Below are 15,570 nucleotides of genomic sequence, written 5' to 3'. Positions count from 1 at the left end.
TCTTCTCAAACTGATTGCAGGGCCCTCTTACTTCTAGGGTTTTATCAGCAGTGATCATCAGTTCATGATTATGGTGGGAAAGCCTTGCAGTAAAGTATTTCCTGGGCCTACTCATTAGCATAGAGAACAGCATCAAGGCTCACAGTGAGAAGGCACGGGATGACTCCCCTCCCTGCCACTTCCAGCTGAACAGCTTTGGGCCAGAGACTTGACTCAGGACACCGCTTTCTCTGCTCATCAAACAGAGGAAGTGGCAGGATCCACGTCACAAAGTTACTCTGAGGATTAAGGGAGATTTTGCCCACAAAGCGCTCAGTACAGTGAGTGATATATACTGAGCGCTCAGTAAACGTCAGCCAGGGTTGGCCACACATTTGGCAAATGGCGCCACTCCTAGGTGCAAGAACATGACGCCAGCACCATCCCTGAAGGCCAGCCCCCCTGTGCTCAGGAGGAGCTGCGCGGAGTCCAGAGCCCTGCAGACTAGGGGAGATGTGTCCCTCACACGCTCAAGACGAATGAGTTGAAAAGTGGTGAGCACAGCTGCGAGGAGCTGGCTCTGTCCCCAGTCTCGATGTGGAGAGATGCTCCCGTTCTTCCACATAAAGCCTAACTTTACTGTGTTCCACATAAACACTAACCTGTCTCCAGTTCTGGCACCAGTGGCAGATCCAGATTTTACGCTCACTGAAAGCCACCTCTACTATCACCTCACACAGCTGCACTACAGCAGAAACAAAAAGCTCATCTGATTGCGAGCTCAGTTTACGGTTTGACAGCATAAGCCCAGCTGGTTTTGACTTCTCACGTGGGCCTTTGGGAACCTAACGATGTGAGGCACCTCCCTGGTTCTCTCTTGACAGTGTGGACCTTGGGCAGATCACTCAGCCCTCTGCTTTCAGTCCCCATCAGTGACAGAGAGGCTGTCAGTATGCTGCCTCCCTTCCTGGAGATATGAGGCCCAACGCTTACTGACGAGAACAGCAGAGCAAACAGAGTAATGGGTGGGGGGGAATATATATCTATGTTCATTCTTGAAACATATATTTAAAGTATACAAATATATATATATATATTTAAAGAATTATTCTTTTTTACACGGTACTTCCCCTTCACTATATACTGCGAACCCTTTAAACCCACACCATGTGCTTTTTAAAAAAGAAATACTTAGTTTCTTTGCTGCTGCTACTGCTGCTAAGCCGCTTCAGTCCTGTCCGACTCTGTGCAACCCCAGAGGTGGAAGCTTACCAGGCTCTTCTGTCCCTGGGATTCTCCAGGCACGAACACTGGAGTGGGTTGCCATTTCCTTCTCCAATGCATGAGAGTGAAAAGTGAAAGTGAAGTCACTCAGTCATGTCCAACTCTTCGTGACCCCATGGACTGCAGCCCACAAGGCTCCTCCGTCCACGGGATTTTCCAAGCAAGAGTACTGGAGTGGGGTGCCACTGCCATTGTCTCTTTAGTTGATGGTATTTTATGCTAAATTCCCTCTTCAATATAAGATGATTTATATTTAGCTGATTCACTTTGCTGTATACCTGAAACTAACACAACATGGTGAATCAACTATACTCCAGTAAAAAATATTTTAAAAGATTTATTTTGCTAATTTATGTAATAAACCAATTATATTTCCTATATCTATATGTAAGTATTTCTTATATGAACGTTGATTACCCAGCTATGGCATGCAAAGTTACCATTATTAGTCCTGATCCCTGTTTATTATATATAATACATATAAAATTGCTTTACAATGTCATATTAGTTTCTGCTATACAACAAAGTGAATCAGCTGTAAGTATATATATATAGCCCCTCCCTCCTGAGCCTCCTCCCCGCCTCACCGCATCCCCCGAATCTAGGTCATCATAGAGCACTGAGCTGAGCTCTCAGCACTATATAGCAGCTTCCCACTAGCTATCTATTTTACACATGGCAGTAAAAACATGCCATGTACTTTTAATGCCTTAAACCATTATGCTTCAAGTGCTATCAAAATTTATCACAAAGAAAGCAATAACAAGAATTTAGGCAGCCCTCTGAATTCTTTCCGGCTCTTTGAAAGCTCATATCAGAAGTCCCTGCAATTATGAAATCAAGAGTTCTTGTTTATCACTAACATCATCTGCAGGGATGTCACCAGCTGACATCATTGGCCCATTCATTTGGGTCCATCTTGGTGTTTCCATTCTACTCCTTGGTGTACAAGTAAAAGTCTCAGGAAGGCCATCTTTGCCAGGCGTTCCATTCTTCCAATCCTCCTCTGATCCGCATGAAAGCTGGCCTCCACGCACCTTCTGTCCAGCACCCTGGCCTTCCAGGTCCATCACATCTTAACATCCTCTCCCTGCACCCAGGCCTTCCAGGTCCATCACATGTTGACATCCTCTCCCTGACTCTGACAACACTGTTGGTTTCCTCCCAACAGTAAACACGGTTCTCCCTAAACAGTATTCATCAGGGCCCATAGCCTCTTATTTCTTCCTATGTCAAAAGCCTTTTTCTGGTGTTTTTGTGTGTGTGTGTGTGTGTGTGTGTGTGTGTGTGTGTGTGAGTTAGTCAATCTATAAAAATTTCTGGATGGATTCTGAACTAAAGGCATTTCAATGTTTCAGGAGATCAACTCCCATCTGGGCACTGAATGTTCTTGCCAGAAACAAGGTTGGGTAGTCACCCAGTGCAAGCTTGGTCTCCCTCAGCAACGGGGACCTTGCTCTCTCCCGGGGCAGTGTGAATTGTGAGCTAGTTCTTGTTCATTCTGAGCTTAGAGAGCCCTGCCTTTCATCTTTAGGTTTTATTCGGCCTCTGCCCACATAATAGGGTGTTTTATACAACCATCCAAATCCCTCTTTTCTGTGATGGCCCATGAGATAGCCGAGGGCTCCCATCTCCAGAATAAACCTGCCAGGACATGGCTTCCTAGTTCCTCACCGTTTGGTCACCCTCCTCTGGACATGTTCTAATAGCCTACCTAGGATCTGGGGTCTTCTGTGCTTGTGGCATTTCCTTATATTCTGTTCCATCTCTTTCTTCTTTCCTTGAATATGACCTCCCAGTAAGCTTGCACAGTGGTCCCAGACAACACAGAAATTTACGTACAGAAACAGCTAACATGATGGACAGGCGGCCACTACATACATGTTTCCTATTATGTCCTATACATTCAAGTTGGCCCAATTATTCCTAGGACAATACACATGGCACCAAGGAACAATCGGGGCCTCAAAACTAGTCTTCCAACAAGCCCCGTGTGCTGGCTTTATCGTGTCTTAATCCTAGATGTCAGTCTCTGTTCCTCCTCTAACTCACTCCTTTCCTAATCAGAGTCCCTTCATCAGATTTCTGCTTTGGATGTTACCATTCCTAAGGATAACAAGAGTCGGACACGACTGAGCGACCTCACTCACTTTTCATTTTCATGCATTGGAGAAGGAATGGCAACCCACTCCAGTGTTCTTGCTTGGAGAATCCCAGGGACGGCGGAGCCTGGTGGGCTGTCGTCTATGGGGTCACACAGAGTCGGACACGACTGAAGCAACTTAGCAGCAGCAGCAGCAGTGACATCCATGAAAGTGAAAGTAGCTCAGTCATGTCCGACTCTTTGCAACCCCATGGACTATACGGTCCATGAAATTCTCCAGGCCAGAATACTGGAGTGGGTAGCCGTTCACTTCTCCAGGGGATCTTCCCAACCCAAGGATCGAACCCAGGTGTCCCACTTTGCAAGAGGATTCTTACCAGCTGAGCCACCAGGGAAGCCCATAGTGAATTATCATTTGTATAGTATATACTTTATAATTTGCAATCATCTTACTCTTCAGAGCAACCCTGATGAATAGGTATTACCCTCATTTTATAGATGAGTACACAGAGGCAGTCCAGGAACTCAAACCCAAGTGGTCTTCTGATTCCATAGTTGATGCTATTTAGTATACACTCTACTGACTCAGGAGCTCAAGAATCTTAAGTACAGAAAGTTTTCTACAGGTAAGTGAAAGTGAAAGAAAGTGTTAGTCTCTCAGTCTTGTCCAACTCTTTGCAACCCCATGGACTGTAACGTGCCAGGCTCCTCTGTCCATGGAATTCTCCAGGCAAGAATACTGGAGTGAGTGGCCATTCCCTTTTCCAGGGGATCTTCCTGACCCAGGGATTGAACCTGGGTCTCTTGCATTGTAGGCAGATTCTTTACCAACTAAGCTGCTAGGGAAGAGGAGCTTACGAATCTTAGGTACAGAAAGCTTTCTATGGTATCAGAGAATGAGTCACAGAGAAAAAAGCAGAGGAATCTGGTTTCCATTTCTGGCTTTGCTATAAACTACCTCACAGTTTAACTTTGGTCCTCAGTTTCCTCTTTCATAAAATAAGGGATCAAATTAGATAGTCTCTGAAGTGCTTTCCTGCCCAGCTGTCCTTTGTCTCCTGCCCTGTCTCTGCCGTGTTGCTAAAATTAGGCAGAAAACATTGTTGAAATACCTTTCTTTTTTATTTCTCAGCATTCTTTTTTTAAGTTTCTGGAATTAGCTGGATAGTTTGACAACTATTTAGCTAGTCTGTCAAGAAGGAAGAAAACTGACATTTATTTAAGAGTTAAATTTTAAGCAGTTCATTTTCTGTAATGAGAATACATATCTGGAAACACCAGTCATGGGGCTGCACCCATAAAAGTCCACATCCCGTGGAGACCATCTTTAGAGCCACATGTTCTCAACACAGGTTCTCAACGCAGGCAAAGTTTGGCAACGTCTGGGGACAGTTATGTTGTCACAACAACTCAATAGACATGAGTTTGTGCAAACTCTGGGAGATGGTGAAGGACAGGGAAGCCAGGCATGCTGCAGTCCATGGGGTCACAAAGAGTCAGACACAACTGAGTGACTGAACAACCACCACAACCAGCGAACGTACCACGGGGATCCAGCAGGTAGAGTCCAAAGACGCTGCTGAACATTCTATAAGCACAGGACAGTCCTCACGACAAAGAATTATCTGCCCCAAGATGTCAAAGAGCTGAGGTTAAGAAACTGTGACTTAAAGAGCAAAGTCAAACGACAGCCCCAAACTCTTGCCGGTGTTTTAGCTAAACTGGTCCGCTTGAGAGGCTAATCAGGTGGGCTGACCTGAAAGCACTGAGGCTCTGGACACCTCTCTTACCTGGCGAAGAAGGATGCAGCCACCGAGGTGCCCGAGGAGGTCTCGCTGGCCACGCAGGAGCCCTGCGGGGCGGGGACGCTGCTGCAGGCCGAAGGCTTGTCTGCATTGTAGCGATTCAGCGCCGCCTCTGTTAGGCCTTCCCGGCCAGGCTCTGTCATCAGCTGAGAGATCTGACAAGGAAAACGGATATCGAGCTCATTACCTGTGGCTCATGGCATTTCCTGACCACCACTGGCAGCCTCTCTGTTTTGGGGTCGAAGCCAGAGTGCAGAGGAGATGGGGATCAGGGGGGGACTGGGAGGCACACATTCCCCACATCCACTCAGTGACACGTACACACTACATGTAGTGTCTAGGGCTTCTCTGAGGCCATTTTCCTGCATTTTAGCTAGTACACCTCATTTTCATTAAATGTAATGGAATAAAATGATCCTCTGACATTGTAAGTTTCAATTACGTCTGTGTCTCCCTTCCATTTGGAGGTGAAAGCGGGAGCCATTAATCAACACTGTTTGCAGCCCAAGACCAGACCAAAAAGACCAACAAGTGCTGGTTTCTTACCAGGAATGGCCCTCAGTGCTCTCAAATAGACAAGTAGGACAAAGATATCATTTTTATTACGGCAGAAGTGAACCTGCTAATGAAGAACCTAAGAAATTAAACTAAACATTATTTGTTACTGTTGTTGCTGCTATAGGCAGTCAGAAAAGAGATGACTTGGAGGAGTTCATAAAAATAGATATAGTCTACCACGAATTACTAAAGTTTTTTTTTTTTCTTGGAGGGTTTAGACCATTTCAACAGACTTAATTTTCCTACTGGTTCATTAAGATAAATGGTTTCCATTTTATTGGCAATAATTGACTTCATAATGCAAATGCTAGTGGATGGGGATGGGTCCATTTTGCCTAAATGCACATAATAGACCATGAAGAACCATACTTCTGGGCAAAGTTAGATACCTGTATGGAAATGTGCTTTTGAAAAGTGCTAATCCCATGACAAATGCAACAATTATGCAGGCAAGTCTAAGTGTGCTGTTTTGAAAGCCTGGTACTTTAAAACTTCAGTCTACTTACAAAAGGAAAAACTGTTCTTGTTTTGTTTTGTTTTTAAGGAAACTTTTTAGTTTCGTTTAAAAAAAAAAAAGAAAGAAAGAAAAACAACAGGTCTCCAGGCAGCTCAAACCTCTTAAATGTTGAGAGGAAAATGTTTCTAATTGCCTAGAAAATACAAGAGCAATAAGGCAAAGATCAGGAACAGTTTCTACTTTGTAACTGAGCAGGCCAGAAGGCCAGTGAGAGAGTCCATTTGTTAACCTTTGAACATAAAACATTTGTACTTTCCATTATTAGAAGAAGAGCGATTACTCTTGAGCCCCATAGACTTGAAACTTTGCTCTGCTTCAATTCATGCTCTGACTTGGAAAGCCTTGGCATTATTCAGTTGTAACTCTGCCAACACACACTTTCTTATTCTCATTCATTAGACGCATGGTAAGCAAACTCAGCCTACATCAGCAAAAGCAGAGAGCAGGCAGGAAAGACAGCCAACGGCCTGGAGGGCATCCCCTGCAGAGACAGGGACTGCTGTCCTGGGGCTTCCTCTGCTGCCCATGGGGTGTGGGCTCCCCTCAGCCAACTGCCACTCTGCCAGAGGAATGAGGCAGGCTGGAGCGGGGGCAGCTGATCAGGGACCTGGCCACCACCATGCACTCTCTTGTCAGCACAAAGTGGGTGTTGATGAAGCACTGGTGGTACATGAGGCCATCCTGGACAGTGTCCCCCCATAAAACTCCAAAATCTGTAGCACCATTTTCTTTTCATCAAGCAGCTACAATCCAAGAGACACTGGTTTTAATACACGAAGAAAACTGAAAAACAAGCAGGAAACCAGTTGCGTGAGTTGTGCGATTTGTTACCACTTATAAAATGCATTCACTGGCTGTAGCTACCGTCTGGTCTTCTGCTTGTGTTGTTTCCTTTTCATTAATGTCATTGGAATCTGAAGTTTGGAGGGAAGGGAATGGCATCCCTCTGCCTCTCTATGTATGAACAGTCCTTGCAGATGCCCTCTGGACCCACAGAGAAGACAGTAGGATGTGTGGCAAATAACATGACGGCCTAACCCAGAGGCACGGGCTTCCGGGCAGTTCCAGGTTCCTGAGTCTGGCCCAGGAGGAGGGCAAGGGTCCTGTGGGCACATGGCTTTTCACAGTGTCACCCAGCAAATGAATTTCCATGCACTGGCCTCCTTAAAAGAGAGTTATTGGCTACCTTGTGCCAAGCAAGAAACTCTAACTCTTAGAGAACTTTAACTCTAACTCTAACTCTTAGAGAACTCTTAATGGACGTGGGACGCTCAGTTCTTAGGCCTCTAAATACAATTACTCAATAATCAGTTGCTTTTATTTTTATTTGTTTATTTGCCTGCCTTGGGTCTTAGTTGTGGAACAAGGGGTCTTCGATCTTCGTTGCGGCAATCAGGACCTTTTGTTGGTGGCATGCAAAGTCTTACATGCAGCATGTAAACTCCCAGCTGAGGCACGTGCAGTCTAGTTCCCTCACTGGGGATGGAACCTGGGCCCCCTGCATTGGGAGCACGGACTCATAGCCACTGCACCACCAGGGAAGTCCCCTCAGTTGCTTGTAGAAATTAGAATTAGAGAATGTTTTAGAGCTAGAAGTGATATCAAGGTCATCCTGTTTTTCTTAATTAAGGAAACTGAGGAGCAGAGAAGTGATTTGCCCAAACAAATGTTGGTTGAGACCAGGATTCTGACTCCAAGGCCAGCACTAGCCCTCTTCTCCCTCCTCCCTTCTTTCTCCTAATCAAAAGAAAAATTTTACACATATAGAAAAAAAATCAAATAATGGTCAAACATATGACAGGGATTATAAAAAACAAAATTTAACATTTTATATTTTAGAAAATATACTTTAAAAGAAATCAAATCATATAGAGAATTAAATTGCCCATGTCCCTGGTTCATTACCCTTCCTCCTGGTTCCCCCTTTCCAGACATGGTCAGTGTTGTGATTTTGGTGGGGGCCAATACTTTGGCCACCCCATGCAAAGAACTGACTCATTGGAAAAGATCCTGATGTTGGGAAAAACTGAAGGAAAGAGGAGAAGATGAAGGCAGGATGACAAAGGACGAGATAGTTGGGTGGCATCGCTGACTCTGTGGACCTGAGTTTGAGCAGGCTCCGGGGGTGATGGACAGGGAAGCCTGATGTGCTGCAGTCCATGGGGTCGCAAAGAGTCGGACACGACTGAGCGACTGAGCTGAACTGAGTCCATGCCTTCCATCCCATCACATCACGCCCCCCAAGAGCTTGGCTGAGCTCGCCCTGTGGTTCCTTTGGAGCACTCTCTATGTCTCGCTCTGCTTGTTGCCAAAAGGGAAGGGGTACCCTCCCAAATGTCAACTGCTGCATGACCTCCCCACCTAAAAGTTCATGTCATCTGCAATTAACACCCAGTGTCTTTTTCAGGGATTACAAACTTTCAGAAATAATATACAAACAGCTACAGCAATGCTAGCGGACCTCCCCCTCAATCTCTGCACTCCAGGATTCCAGCCTCCCTCAAGTTTCTCAAACAGGCTCCTCTTGCAACAGAGTCTTTGCACATGCCTTCACTCTCCATCTGGAACGCTTCTACTTTTCCTTCAGATCCGAGCTCAAGCATCACTTCTCAGGGAAGCCCTCTTCCAATCTCCCTCCAGCCTCTGTGGAGATTTTACAGCACTGCAGCCCTTCCTTCAATACCTTTACCTTGGTTTCTAGTATGCGTTTAAAAGCAGGTCACTGGGGCTTCCGTGATAGCTCCGTGGTAAAGAATCCTCCTGCTCGTGCAGGAAACATAGGTTGGATCCCTGGGTTGGGAAGATCCCCCAGAGATGGAAATGGCAACCCACTCCAGTATTCCTCAGAATACTGGACAGAGGAGCCTGGTGGTCAATAGTCCATAGGGCTGCAAGGAGTCAGACACAACTTAGCCACTAGACAACAACAAACAGCATGGACTCTCACTACACGAAAGCCCCAGGAGAGTGGATATTCCCAGAGATCAGCACAATGCTGGGGTGTCCAAAACATATTTTTGGAATAAATCTGAGCTATTATTATTTTCTACTTCTCATATTTATCTAATTAAATATTGTTCCTTAAGTCCTTTAAATAAGAAGTCTTAGTTCTTTTTAAAACGTCACTGTATTTCTATTTTGTTTGCCTATTGGGATATACTAGTATTTTCCCCTCTCCCTATCACCACTGAAGTCTAGCATCCTGGCTCCATTCTGTGCTAGATTAGGGATCTAGAGCCGCCTCTTTTTCAGACCTGTGATTCATTTGTTCATTTCTTCACATGAACAACCACATACTGGGTACTTAGTACATGCCAGGTACTGTGGCAGGCACATAGGCTAACATTTCTCACAGTCTCCTGTATCTTCAATATTTACCTTTTTCCCCTTGAAAGCTGTGTACATCATATACAAAGATGATCCACAAAATAGCTGGCCTAAAGCATAACTCCTATCTGTTATCTCTCCTTTAGTCAAATCTTTATGATTCTGAAAAAATAGCCCAACTAGGTTTGCTCTCAACAGAGGCAATGATAGCTGCTTTAACTGAACAAATAAAATCATATTCTAGACTATTCTGAAAGAGAGGGAGCCCTCTTGTCAGATAAGCAATGATTTTTCATATACACACTGGAGCACAGGCTTTAAAATGCTGGGTTTTGATGGAGCTCTTCCTACCATGGTACTGTCATGCTTGCTATAAAAATTTCCCTTTTCTTCAACCCCTCAAACTACATGTAAGTTGTAACTGAACTGTTCCGCTATAAAAGAAACAGGTAATTGGCTGAAATTTGGCTATGAAACAACTATTCCCATCCAAATTCTTCCTGTGGCTCTCTGAAATTGTGATAGCTTGTCACTGTACTGGTCATACATTAAGCAGAGAAGGCTAAAGCTCCATATCTACGATAGTTACAGCGTCACTAACAGAAAAAAAGGTGGCCCTAATACCTGTTGACCTCTTTGATGATAATGAACCTCTTCTTCCTCTTACAAACCTCATTTGAAACTATCAATATTGGTTAGGCAGACAAGTTGGCCATTATTCCCATCTCACAGATGAGAAAAGAGAGGTTCAGGGGAGTCAGTAATTTGTCCAGGGCTGTTCAGCCATTAAGTAGGGAAGTTCAGATGGAAATGCAGATTTCTGACTATATTCTTTATTCTTTTTTAAAATTATTGTAAGATCTCATCTCAGTGACTGAAGTTTACTGAATAACCTGGGAATCAGACTTGGCAGAGTACATGGCATAAACTTTACTTAGTCACTGACCTCCGGAGAAGGAAATGGCAACCCACTCCAGTATTCTTGCCTGGGAAATCCCATAGACAGAGAAGTCTGGTGGGCTACAGTCCAGGGAGTCGAGAGAGTTGGACATGACTTAGTGACTAAACTGCCACAGTCACTGACCTCAAGAGATTTGAAAGAAAGCTAGCCCAAAAAACTTGCAGTCAGCCGAAGAAAGACAATGTTTCCTCTCCCTCTCCAAAATAAGGGAGGAAGGGATGTAGGAATGTTGTCTGTGATTTGGCAATGGGGAGCTTCCTAAATGTGTTTCTAGCCAAATCTGTAGGTCAAAGAGGTCCTCAGGGAACCAGAAGGAAGGAAGGTGTCTGAGCTCACCTTCTGGCCTTCCTGGGTGAGCAGCTGCTAAACCTGGGTCCCTCCCAACCTCCTTCTGAAGGGAAGAGGGTCCGGGTGGGCACACGGGCTGCAGCCCCGGTCATACAACACGAATGACAGAGAGAGACCTCACTGTGAATTCCCTCCACCCCACCGCTTCCTGAGCCAGAGCTGGGTCTCAGGAGCCACGCGAGGCAGACCCTATAGCCCCTGAGGGATTCCGATTTCCTTCCTTGATCATCCTTGTGACAGAACTAACACCCCCCTACCCCGCATTCCCGAGCCGACCCTCCTGGGCGGCAGACCACCGACATAACATCACTCACTCTTCCTTGAATTCTGAATTTTATTTCAGGGCAGTGGCCTTTCCCCCCAGCCAGGGGCCCCCCACACTTCAAAAGCAAGTCTCTCTGAGAAGGGCCCGCTCTTTTGCTGCCAGCCATAATGAAGGCTCTGTTCTGGACAGATCTGCCCGGAAGACTCTGCTCCTCAACAGGGCGAGGAGAAGCCCAACCCCTTCACCAGCTGTGCAGCAATCCCACCTTTGGTGAGGCCAGGTAGGTGGGCAGCACGCGGGGAGGACTGTAGTGGTCGGTCCCACAGAGCCCTCACCACAGGCCTCCGGAAGCTGGATTCCAAGAGGCTGATGGTCAGAAAGCCAGGGTGCCTCCTCAGGGGAGAGCGGCCAGTGAGGAGGAGCCAAGACTGGACCCCAATTTGTTTGATTCTGAGACATTGCATCGTGTTCTCCACACCTTGTCCAAGCACCACCCTGGCTTTAACCGCCCGCTCATGGGGGCTCTGGTGGCCCCCTCCCCACAGCTCACTGTGTGGGGAAATGCCCAGACAGCAGCAGTGGCCAGAAACAGCCTGCAATCAAAAGCCTTCTTTTCAGGAAAGGACTACCGTTTACCCCCGCTTTTCAGACTGTCCTGAATTAATTTCTTCTCTCACGACACTGTGAAAGCTACCAGACTCTTCCTGGGAAAATTCGGACCCCCATACCTCATTCTCTCCATGTTAACATGTCTAAAAAATGTAAAGTTCTAGGGGAAAGGATTCGTTATCTTGATTATGTGGGTACGTTAGAGCCTAGAAGCAGCAACTGAAAACTTGCCAGGGGGTTCTAGTCACTAACTTTAGGGGGACTAGATTTTTACCGCAGGATTTTGTTTAGTTTAGTTCTGATTAAAACCTGCGGTTAGCTCCCCATCTCAGTTACACGGGATGGTTTCACTAACACAACAGTATCTGACTTTCAAAACACCACATCACATCCCTCGAGTGGTGGTCAATTAAACAGGAGACGGGCAGTAGAGGAAGCAGGCACAGGGAGGAGGAGGCCTGTGTATCTGCACACGTGCGTCCTTGTCCACATGGGGTCTTTGGTGTGCGTGGGAGTCCCCACTAACATTCCTGTGCACAAGGAAGTGCTCACAGACCTCAAAGATAAAGCTCCTCCCTTACGTTTCATCTTAGGCAAGAGTCATGTCTTACAATCATATTTACATTTTTGCACTGACACCTCAGGACGAGCAGCCACATACTGGTCAACAAAGAAGTCTCAAATCTTATATTCGGTTATGATCGTGACCACAGAAATCAAGACAAAAGATGTTTGGCTATTATCAACCAAGGTGGCTTTCACATTGCAAATCGCAATCTATAAGCCATTGACCTTTAACTTCCCCACCGACAGGAAGGCATCTGAGAGCTTCCAGAGTGTGACAGGTTGGGGGTTCATCTTAAATGGCATTATTGACCCAGAAAGCCATCTCCCTTTGACTCTGCTGAGGCAGCAGAAAACACCACAGTATCCATTTCCTGTGCAGAGACATTTATGGACAGCAAACGCATCCCACTCAGTCACTGTATTTAATGACATTATGACCCTAAATCCCAGAATATAACGTGTAAAGCATTTTCTCTTAGGCGATTAATATTGGGGTAGCTCCTTTATTGTTATTTATTACTTACACTGTTACTTAATATTTTTTATGATTTTGAAAATAGTTGTTTTAGGCACAAAGTCTCCGACTCTTTCTCGACCCCATGGACTGTAGCCCACCAGGCTCCTCTGTCCATGGGATTTCCTAGGCAAAAATACTGGAGTCGGTTGCCATTTCTTTTTCCAGGGGAATCTTTCTGACGCAGAGATCGAACTTGCATCTCCTGCATGGGAGGCATATTTTTTTACCACTGAGCCACCTGCAAAAATAGTGATGCTCAATAAATATTTTTGATGTATGTACAAACCAATTCAGTTATCCTGAAAGTGACTGGACCCAGCTAACGCCAGCCCTTGGCCTTGCCTATGCTATCAGCCGCTGCACTCTTAGGGATTGAGGCCAGCAGAATACACTTTCAAAAAGCCTATGTAAAATACAGATGAGATAAACAAACCTGCTAAGGACAAGGCCAAAAAATGGACCTCCAAACCAAAGGGAAACAGTTACAGCTGACCACATAGACCCTGCATTTCAGTCATAGGGTAATAGGAAGCTATGATAATAGGGTAATAGAGGACAGTGTCCTCCTCCAGTAATCACATTGCAGGGAGATAGACTGCATTAACTTACTTAGTTTTTGCTCATATCAGAGAGTGGGAGGAGAGAGAATTTTTCTCCCCTTTATGTATATGAGTCTTTGCTTTCACTGGAGGAATGTGTCAGTCCCCACTGAGTCACTTCTGCCGCTGGCTGTAACAGCCTCTGGCAGAGGCCCCCTGCCCCGCAACCCCTCCTCTCCAGAGCAGGCTCCCCTTGGGGAAGCAGCTGCACTTGGTGAGGCAAGGACAGTAGCACAGAGGATTCTTGCCAACAGCCATGGATGTGAGTCTCTTACTTTGGAAGCACTCCTTCTGGGGACCAAACTGCTTCCTTCTATGAGTTATGTTCATTTGATCCTGGCAGGCAGAGAAACAAGAGGAATTCCCACTAGGGAAGCACTGGGATGTCTCCAAAGCCTGAATGATCTCTTCTTCTGCAGTGTCTGCGCAGGTTAGTGTAGCCTGGGCTGGCTGCCCTCGGCCCTCACTAAGCTGTTCCACTGTGCTCTTTCCTTGTCATGCTTTCTGCCCCTGAGTGATTGGGCAAACTTGATCCCATTTCAACCCTAATCTCCCTCTGCCCGCCTGTTCTCCCCTGGAAAGCAGACCTGCCCGGAACGGAAGGGATGCATGCTGCAAAGGCACTCCGGTCCCGTGCGCAGTGGAGAGCATCCTTCCTGAGCAGGATCTGTAAAAGGGGCAGAGCTGATGTCACAGCACAGGTTCTTGCTAAGAAGTCTCAGCAGACACTGCAGCAAGTTAACTACTGTTGGCTCTTTTTGCCTGAAGAAAATCTACTGAAAACTATGGTAGTAAAATGGGTTTCCCACTAATCTCGTCTAAAGATGTTTTAACAACAACAACAACAAAAGGACAAATATTGTATGATTCCAATTGTATCAGACACCTGGAGTAGTTAAGTTTATAAAGACAGAAGGTAGAACAGTGGTTGCCAGAGGCCTGGGGAGGAGGACAGGGGGAGTTGGAGGAGGAAAGAGTTTCAGTCTGGGAAGATGGGCAAGGTCTAGAGATGGATGGTAGCAATGACCGCACAACACATGAACACACTTAATGCCACAGAACTAACGGCAAGTTACAAATTGTTAAAATGGCAAATTTTATTGTGTACATTTTACCACAATTAAAAAAAAAAAAAAAAACAGGCCACCAGGAGACTGCTGACTAAAGGGACAGCCCGAGAATCTATCACTGAAAGGACTAAGAAAAAAAGCCGGTGGACAGAAACCAAAGCTGGAAGGACAGTGCTCCCCTTAATTCACAACATGGCTCCACAACCACGATAACATCTCCAGGGTTCAACTCAATCATTTGGTTGTACCTGAAACTTCAGAGCTCTTAAAGCAATGCCTGGCACATAGTAGGTGCTCTAAATATTTCCCAAATATTGTAGAATCACTTGAAGAAGTAGTTCAAGAGGAGACTGTCCTGTAGTATTAGAGACTGTGCTGGAAGACAGGCCTTTCCTGGAACACAGCAGAGGTGCTGAGATTTTCTCCAGTGTGAGACTCACCCAAGGGACAAAAGATTCTCTATCCAGAAACACCAAAGGGGGACGTTTAGGTTATGTTTATTTTACCACAATAATAAAAACAAAGGAACAAAACAAAAACACCACAGCATCAAAGAGTTAATCCTCTTCAGTTTGCCCCAGGTGGCCTGTGCCTGCTTTGTCATTTCAGAGGACTCTGAGGGTCTAAGCCAAGTCAGAGAAGGAGGCCAAGTCCTCCAGGGACTCTGAGGGTGAGTTTGCAGGGTCCAGAGACTCTGAGGGTGAGTTTGCAGGGTAGCCTCTGTGACAGGACCCCACCAGCATATGCCCGCAGCCTACAGGAGACGGGGTCATCCAGAGCCCTCAGCCACAGAGGCAATGGGAGGGGGAAACCAGGAGAGCCAGAAGGGGCTGAAGAAAGCCCCCAGCAGAAGTGGACCCTTGGGTGAAACCGCATTTGAATTCTGCACACTTGCCAAGTCAAATGCTATCGTTCCTCATCTTCACTCAAGTGACTTCACTCACGTCAAGTCACACCTGAATTGTGGGTTAACATTCTTTCCATGATGGAGTATTCTAGAACTGGGTTGGTTCAGAACCTCTCCTATGCCACTGTTGACTTTTAGGCATTAATGCTTTGG

General features: G+C 45.9%; 1 protein-coding gene across 1 annotated transcript in view; it reads right to left on the bottom strand.

The window, feature by feature from the left end:
• KIF26B (kinesin family member 26B) overlaps positions 1-15,570 on the bottom strand; it is a 516,667-nt gene that overhangs the window by 265,004 nt on the left and 236,093 nt on the right. Inside the window, exon 4 of the mRNA XM_040263613.1 lies at positions 5,158-5,327. Within this exon, the coding sequence (XP_040119547.1) occupies positions 5,158-5,327 (170 nt within the window). The remainder of the gene's footprint in view (positions 1-5,157; positions 5,328-15,570) is intronic.

Source organism: Oryx dammah, unplaced genomic scaffold, assembly GCF_014754425.2.
Source record: "Oryx dammah isolate SB20612 unplaced genomic scaffold, SCBI_Odam_1.1 HiC_scaffold_21, whole genome shotgun sequence".
NCBI lineage: Eukaryota > Metazoa > Chordata > Mammalia > Artiodactyla > Bovidae > Oryx > Oryx dammah.
Note: the sequence above shows the minus strand (reverse complement) of the source record. Positions and strands in the feature narration are given on the sequence as shown.